The sequence below is a fragment of the Ranitomeya imitator genome, chromosome 7 (assembly GCF_032444005.1).
Source record: "Ranitomeya imitator isolate aRanImi1 chromosome 7, aRanImi1.pri, whole genome shotgun sequence".
Lineage (NCBI taxonomy): Eukaryota > Metazoa > Chordata > Amphibia > Anura > Dendrobatidae > Ranitomeya > Ranitomeya imitator.
In genome coordinates, this window is record NC_091288.1 from 52,091,128 (window position 1) to 52,114,977 (window position 23,850).

The 23,850-nt window shown below is 43.6% G+C and overlaps 1 protein-coding gene across 1 annotated transcript in view; it reads right to left on the bottom strand.

Annotated features, from left to right (window-relative positions):
• The window catches only part of CWC22 (CWC22 spliceosome associated protein homolog), a 100,442-nt gene that overhangs the window by 62,352 nt on the left and 14,240 nt on the right, over positions 1-23,850 (bottom strand). Inside the window, exons 4-11 of the mRNA XM_069733225.1 lie at positions 23,337-23,573; positions 17,895-18,023; positions 17,389-17,557; positions 15,885-15,938; positions 8,869-9,004; positions 7,045-7,251; positions 3,057-3,119; positions 2,436-2,543 (exon numbers count right to left, since the gene is read on the bottom strand). Of these exons, the coding sequence (XP_069589326.1) occupies positions 2,436-2,543; positions 3,057-3,119; positions 7,045-7,251; positions 8,869-9,004; positions 15,885-15,938; positions 17,389-17,557; positions 17,895-18,023; positions 23,337-23,573 (1,103 nt within the window). The remainder of the gene's footprint in view (positions 1-2,435; positions 2,544-3,056; positions 3,120-7,044; positions 7,252-8,868; positions 9,005-15,884; positions 15,939-17,388; positions 17,558-17,894; positions 18,024-23,336; positions 23,574-23,850) is intronic.

Below are 23,850 nucleotides of genomic sequence, written 5' to 3' on the forward strand. Positions count from 1 at the left end.
AATGTAAACAACTAGATGATTTTTTGTTTATTTTTTTTCTCATTTTAGTTTTTCTACCGACAGTTTTATGAAGTCTTTTTTTCTTTCTTGTGAGAGGAGTTAGGCTACGTTCACATTAGCATTTTGCGCGGTTGCGTCGGGCGCAGCCGCGGCGACGCATGCGTCATGCGCCCCTATATTTAACATGGGGGGCGCATGGACATGCGTTGTGCTGCGTTTTGCGACGCATGCGTTTTTTTTCCCGGAAGCGTGGGGCGCAGAAAACGCAGCAAGTTGCATTTTTTTTGCGTCCAAATTTCGGCAAAAAAGGACGCATGCGTCGCAAAAAGCTGAGTTTTAGCGTGCGTTTTGTTGCGTTTTTGTTTACGTTGTGCGTTGCGTCTCCGACGCAACATCGCACAATGCAAATGTGAACGTAGCCTTATGTTCACCATCAATTTTGTTTACTATGCGATGTAATGTAAAACAGGAAAAATATATCCAAAGTCAGTACAATGATGTTGATACCATACTTGGAACTTTTTTTTTTTTTTTTTTTTTTTTAAGTGGTGAAGGTTCAGAAAGTCACAAAAAAAATGCAAATCTGAGTTTTCGATTTTTTTCTTTTCCCCTTTTTTTCTTTTCCCCTTTATGGAATTTAGCACCAACCGGTTAATCCATTTTAGCTTTTGATATGTTGGACGTTTACGGACTTAAGGCCCCGTCACACTTAGCGGCGCTAAAGCGATCCCGACAACGATCCGACCTGTCAGGGATCGTTGCTGCGTCGCTATGTGGTCGCTAGTGAGATGTCAAACAGTGAGATCTTCCCAACGACGCAGCAGCGATGCGGCGACCTGTAGCGACCTGTACAACGATGTCGTTGGTCGTTGTGACCCTGTCACATGGCAGCTATTATGACGATTCAGACCTCGATGAGGGACGTCCTGTGTGATGTTGTAGTCACACAGGCGTGCATTTGCGTTGCCTTTTCCGCGCCCATTCAGTTCCAATTGGTGGTCGCTACTGCGTTCTGATTGGTGGCGGCCTTGTCTTATGAGGCGACACAATAGCCCTTCCGTCCTTTGTTCCTGACCGCGTGGTGGTTTGCAGATCGTTGTAGAGTTCTCCGGCCTGCGACTCCTCTTCGATTTATCTATTCTTCAACGGTTCTTCTGGCACCTAGGATGGAAGCGCTACTATGTCGCCTTCTGTTGAAGGCATGACCGCCAATCAGAACGCAGTAGCGACCACCAATCGGAGCGGAGGGGTGCGGAAAAGGCAACGCAAATGCACGCCTATGTGTCGGTGTCTGAGTCGTCAACGAGGTCGTTGGTAAGGTGTCAAACACAGCGATGTGTGCTACCCAGCGGGACCTCAACGATCAAAAAAAGGTCCAGGCCATTCCGACATGACCAGCGATCTCACAGCAGGGGCCTGGTCGCTGCTACGTGTCAAACATAGTGAGATCGCTACTGAGGTCGCTGTTGCATCACAAAACTTGTGACTCAGCAGCGATCTCGCTAGCGACCTCGCTTAGTGTGAAGGTACCTTTAGTGGTGGGAAGTTTATTTTTTCTGGTCTTCATAGAAGCAGAGTCATTGCAGGCATGAGGATCTTCAGCAGAGCACACCACAATCATGCTGTGAGGGGGCCGGAGGGCACGTTGAACGGCTCGCCCTCGTGTTGCACGCTGTAAAAGACGCTGTCAGATGTACAGTTGCATTTAACAAAAATGACAGCAGCGTTCAGAGCTCAGCTCCACTTGCTACGGTTAATGGCAAATGATGGCTGATGGGGATGGTTCGCGCTCATTTCCTGTGTTGGCTCTATACCGACTACCCTGACGAGGGGTATACAAGTACATTGTCCATCGTTAAGGGATCAAATCATTTCTCTGGTTGCGGCACAGAGCTCCTCGCTTACAGATTGCTAGCTTCTATCTATACCGAAACATTACACCAAACTACAGCTCAGTCCGAGTAGCAATAGGTGTGTAAAAATGGTCAGCCTTTAGAAAACAAGGGTGTTTCCATTCATTGACAGCAAAAGTTGTGTAGGAGGAAATTATAAGATTGTAATAATATCTATAAAGAAAGCTGAAATGTGAACCCCAACCGTTCCTCATAAATAGCTCTGTAACAAGCTGACTACTTAGTAAGGTCACCCTGTGGCACACATTTCTTTGTAATAAGCCCTAGTAAGGAGTATTTAGTTTCTAAAAAAAAAAAAAAAAAAAAAAGATGTACTCAGGACCCCCCAAAATAAAGTACTGGAAACTCGCAGAACACTGCTGACACCATGTATGTTAATACCTCTGCTTTTTGCAGGGCAGAGACCAGCAGAAGGACCCAATGACCATCTCTCACCAGGGGAATATACAAAAGGAGAAGAGGACGGTTTAAACATTTTTAAGGTCTTGCAAAGATTACATTCTATAAAATGAAAGCACCGACCTTCCTCGCCGCCTTCCTCTGCCGCTTCGTCGTTGTCATCGTCATCGCTGTCATCATCACTCCCCCCCTCCTCGCCTTCGGAATCGCTGTCACCTTCATCCAAAATTTCTTAATATCAAATGGAAATAAAACTCATTAAACAGAAAATGAATCTACAAATTGAGCACAAAGAAACAAGCCCCAGACTGAATTCCTTCCCAATGACACAGAAAGCAATAAAACTAAAGCTGAACACTTAGGCGGAGGACGTGGGCCCGGAGTCAGGCCCCTCGCTGACAATGTTCTCTCTGCGCAAAAGTATTTTTCTTCACCGACACCAAATAATAGTAATAAATTCTCTCCAGAGATTTAATGGCATTGCTGGTTTTCAGATGTAGAGTTATTATGCACATTCCAGCAATGACAACTACATCATGCCGCAGATTTATTAAAAATACCGGATGAACTTCCATTGTAAATACGTAAGTGACTCTCCTCTGCTAGAGGGAAAAGCACACTGCAGCGAGCGGGCGCACAGCTCTATTAGCTTTACGCAAGGTGCATACTGGATCTATACTATCATTAATTAACGACTGCCCACAACCCGTGGACTTTATTGCCTCATCTTGTATTATTACATACCTTTTTTAATGGTCTTATACTTCTCTTCGTTTTCAAGAAAATTTGGATCCATCTTGAAGACATCTAAAACAAAATTCAGGGGATTACTTATCACATGAGACTGACAGCAAAGAAATGCAAGCAATAAGTAAAACGCGTTCTGTTACCCTGCCTTACAGGGGGGGAACCCATCTCCAGAACGTACTTGTCCTATAAGGATGCATCACCTGGTTCCCCAGTTATATTCATTATTTTAGTACCCAAGACCCCAATATAGATTGTCCACAGCGCTCTCCTGACTCACCCTATGACTGAGCTGCTGCCAGAACCTAAACATTGATGGACAGCACTCACCAGGGGTAGTAAACATCGAAAAACTTCCTTTACTGCTCCATACACAAAACAGTGAGGAATTTTTCATATTTTCTGCCCCTGTTGAGTGCTCTCCATCCATTTTTGGGTTGGGACTTTAATTACACCAGTGGATTTGGGGCTTTTTTTGGACTGTGTCACTTACAGCTTAGAATCTGCTATGGATCAATCCTTTCTTTTACAAGAGCTGCTGCTGGAATCCTGCGCCAGCAAATTATGTCTTGTAGAAGAAAAGGATCGGCCACTGGAAATCCAACACGTCTTCTCCTTCTCTCCTCCAGACAGGTCATGGGCGAGTTCAGAGGTCCCTATACACATTAGATTGTCAGCCCATGGTGCCAAGATCAGAAGACTCGGCTTTACTGACATTAGTCTAGTGTGTGTGGGGGGCTTTACTGACATTAGTCTAGTGTGTGTGGGGGGCTTTACTGACATTAGTCTAGTGTGTGTGGGGGGCTTTACTGACATTAGTCTAGTGTGTGTGCGGGGCTTTACTGACATTAGTCTAGTGTGTATGGGGGGGCTTTACTGACATTAGTCTAGTGTGTGTGGGGGGCTTTACTGACATTAGTCTAGTGTGTGTGCGGGGCTTTACTGACATTAGTCTAGTGTGTATGGGGGGGGGCTTTACTGACATTAGTCTAGTGTGTGTGTGGGGCTTTACTGACATTAGTCTAGTGTGTGTGCGGGGCTTTACTGACATTAGTCTAGTGTGTATGGGGGGCTTTACTGACATTAGTCTAGTGTGTATGGGGGCTTTACTGACATTAGTCTAGTGTGTATGGGGGGGCTTTACTGACATTAGTCTAGTGTGTATGGGGGGGCTTTACTGACATTAGTCTAGTGTGTGTGTGGGGGGGGGCTTTACTGACATTAGTCTAGTGTGTATGGGGGCTTTACTGACATTAGTCTAGTGTGTATGGGGGGGCTTTACTGACATTAGTCTAGTGTGTATGGGGGGGCTTTACTGACATTAGTCTAGTGTGTATGGGGGGGCTTTACTGACATTAGTCTAGTGTGTGTGGGGGGGCTTTACTGACATTGTTGTAGCAGCCCGAGACATGGAAAACACGTACAGGCACTTGCTGCACTAGGACCAGGGAACTCGGGATCAAGACTGACTGCGCTACAATCAGGGACTTGGGTTCATGACACTGGCCACACTGGAACCAGGGGACCTCACAACTTCACTAGTAGAACACTACACTACCCAGTGACTGAAAGTGTTGCTTGGCAGCTCCCTATTGGGAAGGGTGCCTGTTAATCAAGATGCCTCCCAGCTATTGACTAGGAGCCATCTTGCAGGTGAACACTTACATTAAATGCCTCTAAGCTATAGTGCTCCCCTTTAAGAGCACGAACCCTAGGTGCTCCACCGGGAGTCAGCAGCAAAGAGCATTTAAAAAATCCCATCCACACACTGCAGGAAAAAAATTAACGCAGTTAAGAAGATTCAATGGGAAATTTCAATCATAATGAACCACAATTTATTTTTCATTTACATGACAGTTTCTGCAAATTATGTAATAATTATGATGACTATGAACAATTATTCATCATGACTTACAACACTCCCGGCCATTCATTGTGCATGTTAAGGGAGTTGTCCAGTCTACAACTACAAGTCTGCAGTTACTTTATGTGACTTTATGTGACTGCAGACTTGTGAATTCTTATATCAGGCGAGAATTCTCCTGTGTGAGCACCAGGAACGGCGGACATTTGACCACAAGTATGTGATCTGGCCACAATCTGACTAGATGGGCACGGCCTTACTCAATGCAAGTGTGTGGAGAGAGGCCGATAAAAGTCTAGTCATATTGTGGCCAGGATTATGCATATCGCATACTTCTGGTCACAAGACCACCGGAAAGGAGAATCCTCACAGAAAGCAGTTGGTGCGGGGAGAGGATTTGCAAGTTTGCAGTCGCATGAAGTGACTGCAGACTTGTAGTTTTAGACAGTACAACCCCTGTAAACTGTGGTGCAATTCTATGAACACCAAGCGGCTGAAGATTGTGATGTGTGACGGGATCGCTCTTAAGGTACCTTCACACATAACGATATCGTTAACGATATCGTTGCTTTTTGTGACGTAGCAACGATATCGTTAAGGAAATCGTTATGTGTGACAGCGACCAACGATCAGGCCACTGCTGGGAGATCGTTGGTCGCTGAGGAAAGTCCAGAACTTTATTTCGTCGCTGGACTCCCTGCAGACATCGCTGGATCGGCGTGTGTGACACCGATCCAGCGATGTCTTCACTGGTAACCAGGGTAAACATCGGGTAACTAAGCGCAGGGCCGCGCTTAGTAACCCGATGTTTACCCTGGTTACCAGCGTAAAAGTAAGAAAACAAACACTACATACTTACCTTCAGCTGTCTGTCCCCGGCGCTGTGCTTCTCTGCACTCCTCCTGCATCCTGTGTCAGCGCCGGTCAGCCGGAAAGCACAGCGGTGATGTCACCGCTCTGCTTTCCGGCTGACCGGCGCTGACAGTGCAGAGGAAAGCACAGCGCCGGAGGACAGACAGCTGAAGGTAAGTATGTAGTGTTTGTTTTTTTTAACATTTACGCTGGTAACCATGGTAAACATCGGGTTACTAAGCGCGGCCCTGCGCTTAGTAACCCGATGTTTATCCTGGTTACCGGGGACTTCGGGATCGTTGGTCGCTGGAGAGCGGTCTGTGTGACAGCTCCCCAGCGACCAAACAGCGACGCTGCAGCGATCGACATCGTTGTCGGTATCGCTGCAGCGTCGCTGAGTGTGAAGGTACCTTTACAGTCCCTTTACAAAATAGAATGGCGTTGTTCGGCCGGCAGCCATCTTCCTGACTCCGCCATATACAGGACTGCTAGTTCTGCCGAGTGTTCCTGTGTTCTCTATGAGAGATATACTGCCAGTCTCCTCTAATGGAGGCTTATCTCACCAAGAACAAAGGGATTGGCAGCAAGAAATTGGATGTGTGAGATCCTTATCCACCCCATTATCTTTTAGGGTAGAATTAGGATATCATCGGTATTGATGGGGGCAGGGGAATGGGAACCTGCAATATGGTCGGGTTCAGCTTACATTAGTTTGTTTGCATTGGGCCTTTATTCTCAAGGATGGTAAGGAGCAGTTATGGGCCTTCGGTATCAGCACATGAGAAAATAAAATTAATGTAGCAAACAGCAAAAAGCAACATCATTGGGATGATCACAAACAAAAAAAGAAAAGTACTGAAAGCGCAAACCATAAACTAAGATTACGCTAGCCAGGGATAAGATCCCATTACAATGAAATTTTGTGTAAAAGTAGAATTTTTTTTTTTTACAAAGAAATAGGAATATGAGAGCCAGTCTCAGGAACACATTGCATTTACATAAGAGGGCTTAGACAGAAGTGAATGATCGCAGCATTCTGGCTTTATAGCAGAGGTTTTTGACTACAGCATAGAAGAAGTACACAGAAAAGCATAACAGATTTGTTGTAACAGAAACGGTGTCATAAAGAGAAACAGCTCAGGGATGAGAAATCTCCGTGCAACTGAATGATCCTGATTTATGTCGCAAACACACATTTTGCAGAGAAGTCAATTTCCAGCTGCCACAGACTTTCATCAGTGGAGTGATCTATGCAATGCTAGGACTTACTAAGGACATCTTCTGGATTATAATCATCTTCTAGTGGAAGCATATGTGTAAACTGATCCTCCTCCTCCACCAGGTCCAGTCCTTCTGGGATAACTGGGTGATCCTTAAAGCCGTCCTTTCTTACCGCAAACATAACCTCAATCATGTACTGCACACGTTTGTCTATCTCCGACTCGTGAAGGATGTTCCGGAGACGCTCGAATATAGCTGCAGGGGGGGAAGAAGACAGCACTTAACAGCTGAGGAAATACATGTGTTCAGAGTGAAAATAATACCTTGGAGAGGTCCTCTTTTTAATAACCCCTAATATCAGCCAAAAGAGCACCCAAAAGGTTTAACCTCTCAGATTTTCACAAGCTCTCAAAGGCAAATCTGACAAGCGAGAGATATTCTTGCCGCACGCTAGGAAGGTTCCAGGGAAAAGTTGGTGACAACACTCCATTTTAATATGGTGCAGCGTAAAAGTAGACTTAAATTATTACATATCCTTAGGCTCTTCTTGCTGAGAGAGATACATCTACAATAACTTGAATATCTTGCACAAACAAGGAGGTTTCGGGAACTTTCTAGGTATTGAAAGTCCTGTGATCACAGCAGCCTCTGCACTAAAGGTACCGTCACATTAAGCGACGCTGCAGCGATATAGACAACGATGCCGATCGCTGCAGCGTCGCTGTTTAGTCGTTGTGTGGTCGCTGGAGAGCTGTCACACAGACAGCTCTCCAGCGACCAACGATGCCGAAGTCCCCGGGTAACCAGGGTAAACATCGGGTTACTAAGCGCAGGGCCGCACTTAGTAACCCGATGCTTACCCTGGTTACCATTGTAAATGTAAAAAAAAAACAAAAAACACTACATACTTACATTCCGGTGTCTGTCGCGTCCCCCGGCGTCAGCTTCCTTGCACTGTGTAAGCGCCGGCCGTAAAGCAGAGCGATGACGTCATTGCTGTGCTCTGCTTTACGGCCGGCGCTCACAGTCAGTGCGGGAAGCTGACGCCGGGGGACGCGACAGACACCGGAATGTAAGTATGTAGTGTTTTTTTGTTTTTTTTTTACATTTACAATAGTAACCAGGGTAAATATCGGGTTACTAAGCGTGGCCCTGCGCTTAGTAACCCGATGTTTACCCTGGTTACAAGTGAAAACATCGCTGGATCGGCGTCACACACGCCGATTCAGCGATGTCAGCGGGTGATCCAGCGACGAAATAAAGTTCTGGCCTTCTAGCTCCGACCAGCGATGTCATAGCAGGATCCTGATCGCTGCTGCGTGTCAAACACAACGAGATCGCTATCCAGGACGCTGCAACGTCACGGATCGCTATCGTTCAAAAGTTGCTCAGTGTGAAGGTACCTTAACATTATCTAAGGATTTATTTTTTTTAAAGTAGCTTTAAATGGCTTGTCTAAGATCAGGAAAACATGACTGCTCAGTTTCAGAAACAGCGCCACCTCTGCCCATGGGTTCTTTGTGGTACTGCAGGTCAGCTCTATTCACTTTACCGGAGCTGAGTTGCAACACCAGAAACAGTGTCAACAGAAGACAAAAAGCATTTCACAAATGTATCATTTTTATGCCTTAAGCAAATAAATACAGATTATATTTTACTAAGCTATGTATATTAAAAAAAGCTTGTGGTGGGTGATGTAAGTCAGCAGCATCCATTGTAAAGGCGTTTTGGCCATAATGTATTCAGCGACTCCCATGTTGGATGTTCACAGCACCGCGCTCGGGCTAGAGTTCACCTCTTTCCAAACATTAAAGTTAATGAGCAAAGTAAAGTGTCCTGACACAGTAAAGAGACGGCACAGCAAACACTTACCATTTACACCTCTGGGGGTTACTTGAGTTAGCTTAAGACCGCTTTCCTTTAAAAACCCAATAGAAACTTCAACACTGTCATCTGTAGGTCTCTCCAACAGCAATGTCAGCATTTCCAGTGCCAGCACCTCGTGGGCCTGAAGCAATGAAGAGCACAAACAGAGAAATGCCTTCGCTTAGGGTACCGTCACACAGTGGCATTTTGATCGCTGCGACGGCACGATCCGTGACGCTCCAGCATTGTAACAATATCGCTCCAGCGTCGTAGACTGCTGTCACACTTTGCAATGTACGACGCTGGAGCGATAATTTCATGACGTATGTGGGATGTAGAAGCCGTTGGTTACTATGCGCACATCGTATACAATATCGTGCACACCTTTGTTACACCATGCGATCATGCCGCCACAGCGGGACACTAGACGACGAAAGAAAGTATCAAACGATCTGCTACGACGTACGATTCTCAGCGGGGTCCCTGATCGCAGGAGCGTGTCAGACACAGCGAGATCGCTGGAACGTCACGGATATATCGCTGGAACGTCACAAATCGTGCCGTCGTAGCGATCAAAATGCCACTGTGTGACGGTACCCTTATGCTAAAACGACCAACTCCTCGGCAGCAAACATCATAATCGCAGGCTGGTCACACCGAGACAGACACTACACTTATCATAAATTACAGGGGGCTCGGAGGAAAACACAGTTACAACAAAAATTGTAAATTTCAACTGCAAGCCTTTGACTGAGCGGGTATATTGGTAAAAAAAAAACGGAAAAAAAAAAAAAATGCAGCGCCATCTTGTAACCAGTCTAAATCTTTTGGCGTGATTACAAGAAGAGGCTTCACCACGGCTGAAAAAAACGGAATTTTAAAAACAAAATAGAAGTTTTCCATTTGGTAATGGGCACTAGCTTTGCAGTTGAAACTGTAGTTTTCCTCCAAAAATACATGGCATTAACAATCAATTAGTAAACTGAGCCGACTTGCTGTAAACCTGCACTCTGACGTGGTTTTTAGCTGCGACGTGGCCACTGAATTCACATTAACATTGAAAAGTCATAAAAAGCAGCTACTTTCTTTGTTTTACGTAAAGAGAATCTGTCAGCAGGTTTTTACCATGTAATCTGAAGACCGCATGAGGTAGGGGTTAAAACACAGATTTCAGCGATGCCTCTCTTACCAAGCTCTGTGGATTTGTTTGCTTGCAGTGATTGTTTTAGCACCAGGAGTTTATCATTGCTGGGACACAGCAGAGTGCATGCTGGTCTGACACGCCCCTCCTGTGATAGGCACCGCACTGTCTATAGACATTGTATACACAGAGCCTGGTGTGGGCGGGGTTAGCTTCCTCAGCTCTGCTCCATTCTAAAGCGAAAAACTCTGGATTGTTTCAGAACGGCTGCACTCAGTAAACTAAGTGATACATCATTGGATTCAGGTTCTCTTTGCCTACATCATGCTGCTGTAAGATGAAGGAGCAGAAATCTGCTGACAGATTCCCTTTAACTCCTTAGTGACTACCAATACGACTGACCTAAGATATAATTGAATAGCATCCCCCATTGGATAAAAATGCAGATGTCGGCTGTACACTATAGCTGACACCCTGCTGCCTCAGCCACGATTGTTGTTGGCACCGACAATGGCACTTTAACCCCCTTAGATGCTACTGTATATATTGATGGTTAACAGTGTGGGGGCACTTAACCTCATCGGCACCCTTAAACCTCGATTGTGTGGTTCTGGTGTTTGCCATGGCAATTCACAGCCAAATAATGACTTTAGAGTCAGCCGGCTATAGTAACCTGTTCAGAAGTTAGCAACATTTAGGTGATAAAATATAAAAAAAATTCTTTCCTGTTATGCCACTGTGCATTAATTCCTGATAAGCACCTGAAGGGTTAATAAACTATCTGACAGCAGTTTTGGATATGAGGAGGGGGTGCTGGTTTTAAATTATATCAATTTGAGCATTTCCAATATACACGTCCTCCAAAGTCACTTCAAACCTGAACAAGTCTCTGAAAAAATAAGTTTTGTAAGTTTACTAGAAAAAATACAAAAATTACTATTACAATTTTAAAGTTTCTAACGTCCTAACAAAATAAAAGATCATTTTACAAAATGATGCTGCTGTAAAACAGACATGTGGGAAATGTTAGTTATTTAAGAAGCACCCCATCAAAATTTGTATCATATTAACCCCTCTGTGACCTTAGACGTACTATCCCGTCGAGGTGCCCTGGGCTTATCTGACCCTGGACGGGATAGTACGTCATAGCCGATCGGCCGCGCTCACGGGGGGAGCGCGGCCGATCGCGGCCGGGTGTCAGCTGCTTATCGCAGCTGACATCCGGCACTATGTGCCAGGAGCGGTCACGGACCGCCCCCGGCACATTAACCCCTGGCACACCGCGATCAAAGATGATCGCGATGTGCCGGCGGTGCAGGGAAGCACCGCGCAGGGAGGGGGCTCCCTGCGGGCTTCCCTGAGCCCCCCGCAGCAACGCGATGTGATCGCGTTGCTGCGAGGGTCTCCTCACCTCCCTCCCTGCTCGAGCCCCGGATCCAAGATGGCCGCGGATCCGGGTCCTGCAGGGAGGGAGGTGGCTTCACAGAGCCTGCTTAGAGCAGGCACTGTGAAGGCTGCAGCGCTGCATGTCAGATCAGTGATCTGACAGAGTGCTGTGCAAACTGTCAGATCACTGATCTGTGATGTCCCCCCCTGGGACAAAGTAAAAAAAAAAAATTCCAAATGTGTAAAAAAAATAAAAAAAAATATTCCAAAATAATGAAAAAAAAAAAAATATATATTATTCCCATAAATACATTTCTTCATCTAAATAAAAAAAAAAAACCAATAAAAGTACACATATTTAGTATCGCCGCGTCCGTAACGACCCGACCTATAAAACTGTCCCACTAGTTAACCCCTTCAGTAAACACCGTAAGGAAAAAAAAAAAAAACGAGGCAAAAAACAACGCTTTATTATCATACCGCCGAACAAAAAGTGGAATAACACGCGATCAAAAGGACAGATATAAATAACCATGGTACCGCTGAAAGCGTCATATTGTCCCGCAAAAAAAGAGCCGCCATACAGCATCATCAGCAAAAAAATAAAAAAGTTATAGTCCTGAGAATAAAGCGATGCAAAAATAATTATTTTTTCTGTAAAATAGTTTTTATCGTATAAAAGCACCAAACCATAAAAAAATGATATAAATGAGGTATCGCTGTAATCGTACTGACCCGAAGAATAAAACTGATTTATCAATTTTACCAAACGCGGAACGGTATAAACGCCTCCCCCAATAGAAATTCATGAATAGCTGGCTTTTGGTCATTCTTCCTCACAAAAATCGGAATAAAAAGCGATAAAAAAAATGTCACGTGCCCAAAAATGTTTTCAATAAAAACGTCAACTCGTCCCGCAAAAAACAAGACCTCACATGACTCTGTGGACCAAAATATGGAAAAATTATAGCTCTCAAAATGTGGTATTGCAAAAAATATTTTTTGCAATAAAAAGGGTCTTTCAGTGTGTGACGGCTGCCAATCATAAAAATCCGCTAAAAAACTCGCTATAAAAGTAAATCAAACCCCCCTTCATCACCCCCTTAGTTAGGGAAAAATAAAAAAAAATGTATTTATTTCCATTTTCCCATTAGGGCTAGGGTTAGGGCTAGGGCTAGGGCTAGGGTTAGGGCTAGGGTTAGGGCTAGGGTTAGGGATAGGGCTAGGGTTAGGGCTAGGGTTAGGGCTAGGGTTAGGGTTAGGGTTGGGGCTACAGTTAGGGTTGGGGCTAAAGTTAGGGTTAGGGTTTAGATTACATTTACAGTTGGGAATAGGGTTGGGATTAGGGTTAGGGGTGTGTCAGGGTTAGAGGTGTGGTTAGGGTTACCGTTGGAATTAGGGTTAGGGGTGTGTTTAGATTAGGGTTTCAGTTATAATTGGGGGGTTTCCACTGTTTCGGCACATCAGGGGCTCTCCAAACACGACATGGCGTCTGATCTCAATTCCAGCCAATTCTGCGTTGAAAAAGTAAAACAGTGCTCCTTCCCTTCCGAGCTCTCCTGTGTGCCCAAACAGGGGTTTACCCCAACATATGGGGTATCAGCGTACTCAGGACAAATTGGACAACAACTTTTGTGGACCAATTTCTCCTGTTACCCTTGGGAAAATACAAAACTGGGGGCTAAAAAATAATTTTGTGGGAAAACAAAAAGATTTTTTATTTTCACGGCTCTGCGTTATAAACTGTAGTGAAACACTTGGGGGTTCAAAGTTCTCACAACACATCTAGATAAGTTCATTGAGGGGTCTAGTTTCCAATATGGGGTCACTTGTGGGGGGTTTCTACTGTTTAGGTACATTAGGGGCTCTGCAAACGCAATGTGACGCCTGCAGACCAATCCATCTAAGTCTGCATTCCAAATGATGCTCCTTCCCTTCCGAGCCCTCCCATGCGCCCAAACGGTGGTTCCCCCCCACATATCGGGTATCAGCGTACTCAGGACAAATTGGACAACAACATTTAGGGTCCAATTTCTCATGCTAACCTTGGAAAAATACAAAACTGGGGGCTAAAATATAATTTTTGTGGAAAAAAAATTTTTTTTTATTTGCATGGCTCTGCGTTATAAACTGTAGTGAAATACTTGGGGGTTCAAAGCTCTCACAACACATCAAGATGAGTTCCTTAGGGGGTCTACTTTCCAAAATGGTGTCACTTGTGGGGGGTTTCTACTGTTTAGGTACATTAGGGGCTCTGCAAACGCAATGTGACGCCTGCAGACCATTCCATCTAAGTCTGCATTCCAAATGGCGCTCCTTCCCTTCCGAACCCTCCCATGCGCCCAAACGGTGGTTCCCCCCCACATATGGGGTATCAGCGTACTCAGGACAAATTGGACAACAACTTTTGGGGTCCAATTTCTCCTGTTACCCTAGGGAAAATACAAAACTGGGGGCTAAAAAATAATTTTTGTGGGAAAAAAATTTTGTTTTATTTTTATGGCTCTGCATTATAAACTTCTGTGAAGCCCTTGGTGGGTCAAAGTGCTCACCACACATCCAGATAAGTTCCTTAGGGGGTCTACTTTCCAAAATGGTGTCACTTGTGGGGGGTTTCAATGTTTAGGCACATCAGTGGCTCTCCAAACGCAACATGGCGTCCCATCTCAATTCCTGTCAATTTTGCATTGAAAAGTCAAACGGCGCTCCTTCCCTTCCGAGCTCTCCCATGCGCCCAAACAGTGGTTTACTGCCACATATGGGGTATCAGCGTACTCGGGACAAATTGGACAACAACTTTTGAGGTCCAATTTCTTCTCTTACCCTTGGAAAAATAAAAAATTGGGGGCAAAAATATAATTTTTGTGAAAAAATATGATTTTTTATTTTTACGGTTCTGCATTATAAACGTCTGTGAAGCACTTGGTGGGTCAAAATGCTCACCACACCTCTAGATAAGTTCCTTAGGGGGTCTACTTTCCAAAATGGTGTCACTTGTGGGGGGTTTCAATGTTTAGGCACATCAGTGGCTCTCCAAACGCAACATGGCGTCCCATCTCAATTTCTGTCAATTTTGCATTGAAAAGTCAAACTGCGCTCCTTCCCTTCCGAGCTCTCCCATGCGCCCAAACAGTGGTTTACTGCCACATATGGGGTATCAGCGTACTCAGGACAAATTGGACAACAACTTTTGAGGTCCAATTTCTTCTCTTACCCTTGGAAAAATAAAAAATTGGGGGCAAAAATATAATTTTTGTGAAAAAATATGATTTTTTATTTTTACGGTTCTGCATTATAAACTTCTGTGAAGCACTTGGTGGGTCAAAGTGCTCACCACACCTCTAGATAAGTTCCTTAGGGGGTCTACTTTCCAAAATGGTGTCACTTGTGGGGGGTTTCAATGTTTAGGCACATCAGTGGCTCTCCAAACGCAACATGGCGTCCCATCTCAATTCCTGTCAATTTTGCATTGAAAAGTCAAATAGCGCTCCTTCCCTTCCGAGCTCTCCCATGCGCCCAAACAGTGGTTTACTGCCACATATGGGGTATCAGCGTACTCAGGACAAATTGGACAACAACTTTTTGGGTCCAATTTCTCCTGTTACCCTTGGTAAAATAAAACAAATTGGAGCTGAAGTAAATTTTTTGTGTAAAAAAGTTAAATGTTCATTTTTATTTAAACATTCCAAAAATTCCTATTAAACACCTGAAGGGTTAATAAACTTCTTGAATGTGGTTTTGAGCACCTTGAGGGGTGCAGTTTTTAGAATGGTGTCACACTTGGGCATTTTCTATCATATAGACCCCTCAAAATGACTTCAAATGAGACGTGGTCCCTAAAAAAAAAATGGTGTTGTAAAAATGAGAAATTGCTGGTCAACTTTTAACCCTTATAACTCCCTAACAAAAAAAAAAATTGGTTCCAAAATTATGCTGATGTAAAGGAGACATGTGGGAAATGTTACTTATTAAGTATTTTGTGTGACATATCTCTGTGATTTAATTGCATAAAAATTCAAAGTTTGAAAATTGCGAAATTTTCAAAATTTTCGCCAAATTTCCGTTTTTTTCACAAATAAACGCAGGTACTATCAAAGAAATTTTACCACTATCGTGAAGTACAATATGTCACGAGAAAACAATGTCAGAATCACCAGGATCCGTTGAAGCGTTTCGGAGTTATAACCTCATAAAGGGACAGTGGTCAGAATTGTAAAAATTGGCCTGGTCATTAACGTGCAAACCACCCTTGGGGGTAAAGGGGTTAATATATAGCAGTCATCCTATTACATAGCAGTGAAAAAACGCTGAAAATAAAAGCCTAGTGTGAGCTTACCCTAAGTGTTATTTTACTGGGGGGAGGAGAGGGCAAACATGCGGATTGGGAAGGGGTTGTCTGAGTAGTGGACAACCCCTTTAAGAGATGCAGCAGCTTTCTCCTACTGTCAGACTCGTTTGTCACAATTAAGGAAACAGAAGATAACATTTTACTTACCACATTCTGATTAACGAGATGAGCAACAAACTTCGAAGACGTTAAACAAAGTGTCTGAGAACAGAAAAAAAATAAGCTGCGGTCAACAGTGGAAATGTCAGCATCCCTCCATACACAGAAGCCACATAGCAAGGCAAAGGTGTGGTCAGACTTACAATATCAATTTTCATTTACCCCGGGTACCAGATGGTGAACAAACTGGTAGTCAGTGTGACCGAAAAAGCAATTTGGCTGCTAAATTTTTAGACTAAAGATCCAAAAGGAGCCCAAGTGGTTTTTAAGAGATTGTTTTAGTAGGATAGAAAAGAAACAGCGCCACACTTGCCCCCTGGTTGAGTCTGGTAGTGCAGATCAGCTCAATGAAGCTGATGGAGCTGTAACAGCCTAAGGAGAGGTCGGGGCTTCTGAAGACAGTAGCCATGTGGTTCTAAACCTGTACAACCCTTTCAAGCCCAGAGCCCTGTTGCATAGACCGATTTAAAGGGAATCAGGCAGCAGGTGCTTGCTACCCCATCTGAGAGCAGCATAATGTCGGGGCAGAGACTGGGATTCCAGCGATGTGTCACTTACTGAGCTGATTGCTGTCACTTTGATATAATCACTGTTTTCCCTGCTGCAGATCTACCACTTCTCTGACATATTCATGACCTCTGTGTAACCCCACCCTTCAGCACTGATTGGCAGCTTTCTACCCATGTGCACAAAAGCTGCCAATCAGCAGTGTGGGAGGGGTTATTCATGACCTCTGTATATGGAGGACTACTAGTCTTCTAGTGACAATCTGCTGCTGGTAAAACAATTTTATGAAAACTACACTGAGCAGCCCGGTAGCTGACATCACTAGAATCAGGGTCTCTGCCTCTACATTATGCTGCTCTCAGATTAGGTGGTAAAAATCTGGTGACAGATTCCCTTTAAAACACCATTCTGCATACCTGCTACTAGAGGGAGCCTCCGATATACTGTGTATTTTATGCAATGTAGAACAGTATTCAGAAAACTCCTAGCGCCTATAGTGATGGCAGCTGGAAACCTGAACATAGACCAAGATGTTTCCTGTTTTGCCAACCAGTCTACTATAAAGGCTGCCACCGACTAATCTGCACTTTAATGTACAGGTTTTCTTTATTTTACATATAATAATTTTTATTTGGAGACCATAAAACATCACTTGGCTTTTAATTTTTTAATACCTCCTAGGAAAAAGCTTCCAAAAGTATTCTATTTGTCGGAGGGATTGACCACTTTATAAAATATATCCATACAAGACTGACTGTGGCACATAAACCTGCCCATGTATGAGTTTAGTAAACAGCACGTACACACGTCTGTATGTGTAATATTATATATAAAGATGTGTATGGAGAGAGAGATTTATATATATTTGTTTAAAGGAAGACAACTTTTTTCATAATATTCTGCATATGAGAGAATAGACTAACAATAGCAGCACAATATCAGAGAAGGTGAAATGTAGCAAGAGCATACGAGTCTCATAGCCTACCTTATCATTTCTTCTGTAACCCTTGCGGAAATTCAGAATGAGCCTCTTTAGGATGAGTTCTCCAATCTGAGGGAACTTGGAGTTGATGATCGCCACCAAAGCAGCATAAACATGAGTGAAAATAGGAGACTGACTCTGAGCAAGGAGAACAGATCTGGCCAGCTGACCTCTACGAAACATAAAAGACAGCGCTTACTATAAACACAATATTAACATATACAAATGTACAATATTTTATGTAAAAAAAAAAACAAGATACACTTGTAAACAGACAGCAGAATTATAACGCTGCTTTACTTTGTCCTAGGATATTACAGACCCAATTTTACTCTCTTTACAAATCTGCACCAGTTTCAATCCCAGAGACCACTTACAGACCCCCATAAACTGTAACTGGACGGGAGAGGACAGGAACGGGCATTTTCCTGATGCCTCTTGATTATCTGGACTGCATTATTGGAGGTCATGTCAGATATCCTAAAAACCTAAAATAAAGATCGCTTTACCTTCCGCGAATAATGTTTTCTTGCAGAATCTCCTGGATAATATTTCCAATGTTAGAAACGTTCACTTTGTTGATGAGACCATTGACGGATTTCTTCAATGCCTCCCAGCTCATTCTTTGGTAAGCTAGACTGTTATTAAAAAAAAAAAAAAAAGAAACAAAACAGGTCAGTTTTCCCAAAAACAAATAGATACAATGAAGGTACATGATTCAATGGGGTAAGAAATGAATCACAATGTATCGGTGCACCTGCTAGACACGGTTCAGAGTCACACACTGGGCTCATATCTGTGCTTGTACTTAAAGCCCCGTTTATCAGGTATGGCTACAGGAAGCCGAAGTTGCCGGCCACTTCATGGTCTGAACAGTGGCATAAGCTAAGCTGCAAAATCTGACTGCAGAAAATAAATCTGTCCCACTGTACTCATTATCTTGTAAAAATAAAAAAAATAAAAAAAATCTACTTTTGGAAGTCAATAAGAGACCGCAAAGCCCTAAACCTGGACAAAAATCTACAAAAAAAAAACATTTACTAGAACTTAATTTTTCTACCAATTGAAAAATTAAGGTAATTAAAAGATGTTGGCACTTTAAGACTAATGTAAAAAAAAGTATGTAATTTACAAATCTAAGGTTTTCAATTTGTGCCCCATTCTCCATCTTGCTGATGTCCAGCCTGTTGGCGCTATTGTCCAGAGGATGGGTGCAGATGGCCAATTTCTTGAGGTCCAGGACGTACGCAGACGCGGCAGGAAGGCTCAGTGTGTTTCAATGGAAGAGGCTGAATGGCGTTCCTTTTCTCGTGGATTCGGATGGAGGGGCCAGTGACGAGATTCATCGTTTAGCCTCCTCCACTGACACAATGAGCCTTCCCGCTGCATCTGCACAAGTCCTACACATTTAGGATTCTCGCCTAGCTGCACTGCGATGGATTAGTGAGAAAAATAAGAAGGGAAAAGGATTTAAAAGGGTTCATCTCCAATATCCTATCCTGATATGTAGTAAGTGTAATAATAATAATATTAGCAAATACCTCCACTTATTAATGTAGTATAGTTCTTCTGATTGACTATGTTGCCTACCCATGTGCAGGCATTGCAGTAGCTGAGGTATCAATGGTTACAACCACACATATAGTGACACAGTTAGCTTTCAGTGGTTGTACCCATGGATACCTAAGCTTCTGCAATGCCCTGCACATTGCGAAAGCGACATAGTGATTCAGAAGAACTATACTACATTTTTAATAGTATAATTGGAGGTATTTGTTAATATTATTACTATTACACCAACTAAATATTGGGATAGGATCTTGGAGAAGGGAATACCCCTTTAACTTTTCATTTGCCATTCTATCTACTACCATCTTATGGATGGGAGATCTGTTCGGGTGGTCAAAGTCAAGGGTGGGGCATTAATGAGATAGAAATGGCACAAAGATTCCTAACAGTAAGTTAGACAGTATATTGATGTGAAAAGTAACATGTCCAAAGAGAATGCAATTTTATTAATACTATTACAATGTAAATGAACATAATCATCAATCTAGTTAATGTGATTGAGTCATCTTGCCTCTACAGGAGCGCCCCAATCTCCTGCCTTCTTGCTTTCTGGGGCTGAGCGCTACTACATGATCGATAGTTCAGCAGCTTGGTCACACAGCTGGCCCACACTGTGCGCTCCCAGATATTGGTATATGGAGGTTTTGCCTCTGCAGCCTTGGAAGAGCCGCGGCATTGAAGCTGGCACTGATCGGGGGCCAACAGCGTGATTCAGTGGTGTCACAGCATCAGATCAGTGCTTATATTGCCTAATGGAAAGGGCTGGCAAGCACTGAGCATCTTTGGCCAACACTGTTATATTACAGATGGTGGCTCAGTGGTTAGCACTGTGGCTCTGCAGCGCTGGGGTCCTGGGTTCAAATCCCACCAAGGACAACATCCACAAGGAGGTTTGTATGTTTAAATAGTTTTCCTCTGGGTTCTCCGCTTTCCTCCCACACTCCAAAGACATACTGATAGGGAATTTGGATTTTAAGCCCCAGCGGGGACAGTCATGATGATGTGTGTAAAGCGCTGTGGAGTTAATGGCGCTATATAAGCTAGTTTAATAAATAACAACAAGGGACATAAACAATTAAATTAAAAATCCCTCCATTGAAGAATAGAGATCATTTTAATAGCAAGTAAACTGCAAAGTTGCTCGTTTTTGCAAGGATTTAGGCTGGTTTCACAATTGCGTTTCAAAACGCATGCGTTTAAAAAAAAAATGCATGGTGAAAAAACGCATGTAAACGCGTGCAAACGCTGCCTTTTTTTGACGCATGCGTTTTTGCATGTGGTGAAAAACATGCGGCGTTTTGACGCGTTTACATGCGTTTTTTTCATGCGTTTGCGTTTTTTAAACGCATGCTGAGAAATGTGTGACAGCTGCCAATCATCAAAATAAAGTAAAAAACCCACTATAAACAGAAATAGTTAGGGTTAGGGATCATAACCCTAACCCTAAAGGGATCCTAACCCTAACCCTAAAGGGATCCTAACCCTAACGGGATCCTAACCCTAAAGGGATTAGGGTTAGGATCCCTTTGGGGTTAGGGGTAGGGTTATGGATAGGGTTAGGATCCCTTTAGGGTTAGGATCCCTTTATCACCTTTATGGTGGGGGGTGGCATAGCAGTGTGTTTTCTGTTTTTTTAAAATAAAAACGCATGCGTTTTTAACGCAAACAAATGCATGTGCTTAAAAACGCATGCGTTTACATAGACATCAATAGGTTTTTTTGCCGCGAAAAAACGTATGCTTTTTTCGCGGCAAAAAAAACGCCGCAAAAATTACTACATGTTGCATTTCTGCAACAACGCATGCACAGAAAAAACGCATGCGTTGCAAAAACGCGTCAAAACGCATGCAAAAAAACGCATGCGTTTTTAATGTTAAATATAGGGGAAAAAAGCATGCTTTTTTTGCGTTTTTTACCGCAAAAATGCAAAAAAAAAACAAAACATGCAAATGTGAAACCAGCCTTGGTATTTTACCCATTTTATTTAACGAGAATAACCCTTGACGAGATGGTGGCATTTAGGATACAAGTCCAGTGGAACCTCACTAGATCAATGCGTCACATGGAATAAAGGAAGATGTGTGTACAAAGAGGTGCGGATCACACAATAGTACGTGATCACCACAAGGCATCGACCCTATAGGCGTCCCGAGCCTTTAAAAGCAGCGATAATGCTCGGCCGAACACCTTGGGGTTTGCGGATTTGTCACATCTTGTTTTCCAGCTCTGTTCTAGTCTCCTGCAAATCTGTACATTTAATAACGACTCCCACTTGATTCCTAGGAACCCCGCCAGCTGGTCCCCTTTCATCCCACCCACCTCTCGCACAATTAAAGCTTTTGGAAGGAACTTAAGCCTCAGCCTTTCTCTCGCTCTTTTATTTTGTGTTGGATCCTGCAGACTCGCTAAACTGAAGTAATAAAAAGAATTGTGCGGAGCGTTTCTAGCAGTCATTTTATGTTCGTGTGCAAACAGCGCAGCCCACAATTAATGTATGTACGCCTCTATAATATAATGGGCATACTACGGATTAATCTCCTATGTGCTTTATTCTAAGATCTCCCTGTTCCTACCCGATAATTCTTCATTGTCAGATTCTTCCCTAACGACACTTCCACCTCTGCGCTTGTTCTGTAGTAACACAAGTAACACTTTTCTATCACATCTGGGAAAATCACTCTAGGCTCTATTCACACTAGTGTTTCTCTCGGATTTCTGAGCCATCATATTTACAAGAAAAAGTTTCTCTTACTTGTCCCACTGATATCACACTGCAGTATTAGCCTATGTATTGCAGCTTGTGTGCTAAATCATGGAAATACAGTATATATATCCTACATGGCCAATGTGCACACATTTAGTATTTTCAAGCGATTTTTCTGCTGCAAAAATTACCATGTTTGCAGGAAACACACTGCCTAAAATACATGAGTTTTTCAATTTTTTTCCCTTGTATTTCAATGGGTGAAAAATGGTTCAAAAACAGTTGAAATAATTGACATACTGCAGATTTGAAAAAAAACGCTTTAAAAATCTGCAAGGGCGAAAAAAAAAACACCATGTACATGAGATTTCAGAATTCTCATTCAGTTTGCTGGTAATGTAAAGCTGCATCTTTTTTGCAGCAAAATAGGCGAGGTGTGAACAAACCTTTGAAGTGTCAGAATATAACAAGCATACTGACACAATGAATAACTGCACCCACCCAAACTGCGTCAGCCTACTCTTGAGGTCTGATTCACCAAGACTGGCATGGCGCACGTGCGGTCACTCCACACCCTGAAGGACTTACAGTGGCGTGCGCCACACCAGAAACACTACTATAGTCAGGGGTCCACAGAACACCATCACTGTTGACAGATGTGGCTATGCCCTCGCCCCAGCTGAGTCCATTTTCTGGTTCACACCAGCGACTCTTCCAACCTTTTATACCAGTTTTCCAGCATAAAAGCTTTGAAGGATGGGCCCTGTACGTCCATACGGTGTATTTTCATCCTGATTAAATAAGGTTTTGCATATTTACGGCACCTTCCTTCATGCGCTGGATTGTACACCCAACTTTGAGATCATTGCTCCAAATGTCACATAGGTGTTTGTTTTATTCCTCCTCTAAACATCTGTGCCACGGTCATGCGAAGCATTGAGGAAAGTGTGAAGCACAGGTCCCCTGCCTGTCCTCTGCTGTGGATCCACACAGCACCATCATCATGATCACAGCTTGTTCACACCAAACAGAGTGGTCAGAATTTCATTAGCACTCTCTAGGACCCTGAGACAACCATTTCGGGGGCACTTATCTGATAGACAGACACAGTCTCAGCAGAACACATTATGTATTGTGGCTATAGAATAGAAATGTCCAGTCAGATTTAATGTCAGAGATCAATTTTAACCCATTCATGACATGCGCCGTCCCTCCCTTTGATGTGGGCTCCGGGCACTGAGCCCACATGTTTCTAGGCACATGTCAACTAACAGCCGCCGGTGGAATCGCAATCCACCCGCGGCTGTTAACCCGTTAAATGCCGCAGTCAATCTCACTGTGTCACAGTACATGAATGGAATATGCTCTCCATGCATGTGCTGTGACAGTGACACAGCGGCGACACATGCAGCTGCAGCGCTGATCAGCCGGCGCGATTCAGCAAGCCGGGTTCCCCCTGCACCTTATTCGGTAAGCGCTATAGCTTGCCGAATAAAAGAGAACCCGAGCAAATTCGTTCAACTCTACCCCTGACACTCAGACGAGCAGGGAACAGCAGCTAGCCCCACTCACTTTGCTGTACTCGATCAGTGGAAAGTCAAAGCGGTCAGACCCCACCAATAAGAAAGTGATGGCACATTTTATATACATACACACACGCTGTATTTAAGTCCCTTACCTGCTCTTGTCAGTGATCTGCTCTTGCATCATACGCAGCTTGGCGGGTGGGATATAAGCGCCACCGGTACGAGTAAGAATTGGGTCCAAATCATCTTTCTTTTTCTTCACCGGAGGCTCGGCGGACACTTGTCCTTCAGATCGCTCTTCACTCCTCCTGGATGTAGGGGGTGATCTATCGCGTCTTCTGTCTGAATCTCTGTCTGGATCTCGTCTTGATCTATCTCGATCGCGGTCCCTAGGACAAGATTAAAGAAAAACCTATAAACACTACAGTGATTAATATCAAGAACGTAGTGCTTAGAAATATACACAATATGAAGCTTCTAAAACGTTTGTCCGAACTAACCGCTGCCGTGTATCAGATGAGTCGGCCTACGTTCAGTGCAAAAAGTATCGGTTGTAATAAATTTCAACATCACGGATCCTCTGTTTCAATAGAGAACACTATAGTAATTACTACTACTATAAGAGTTCTTCCAACAGCCACTGTGCGTATAAAGGCTGGTGTGGAT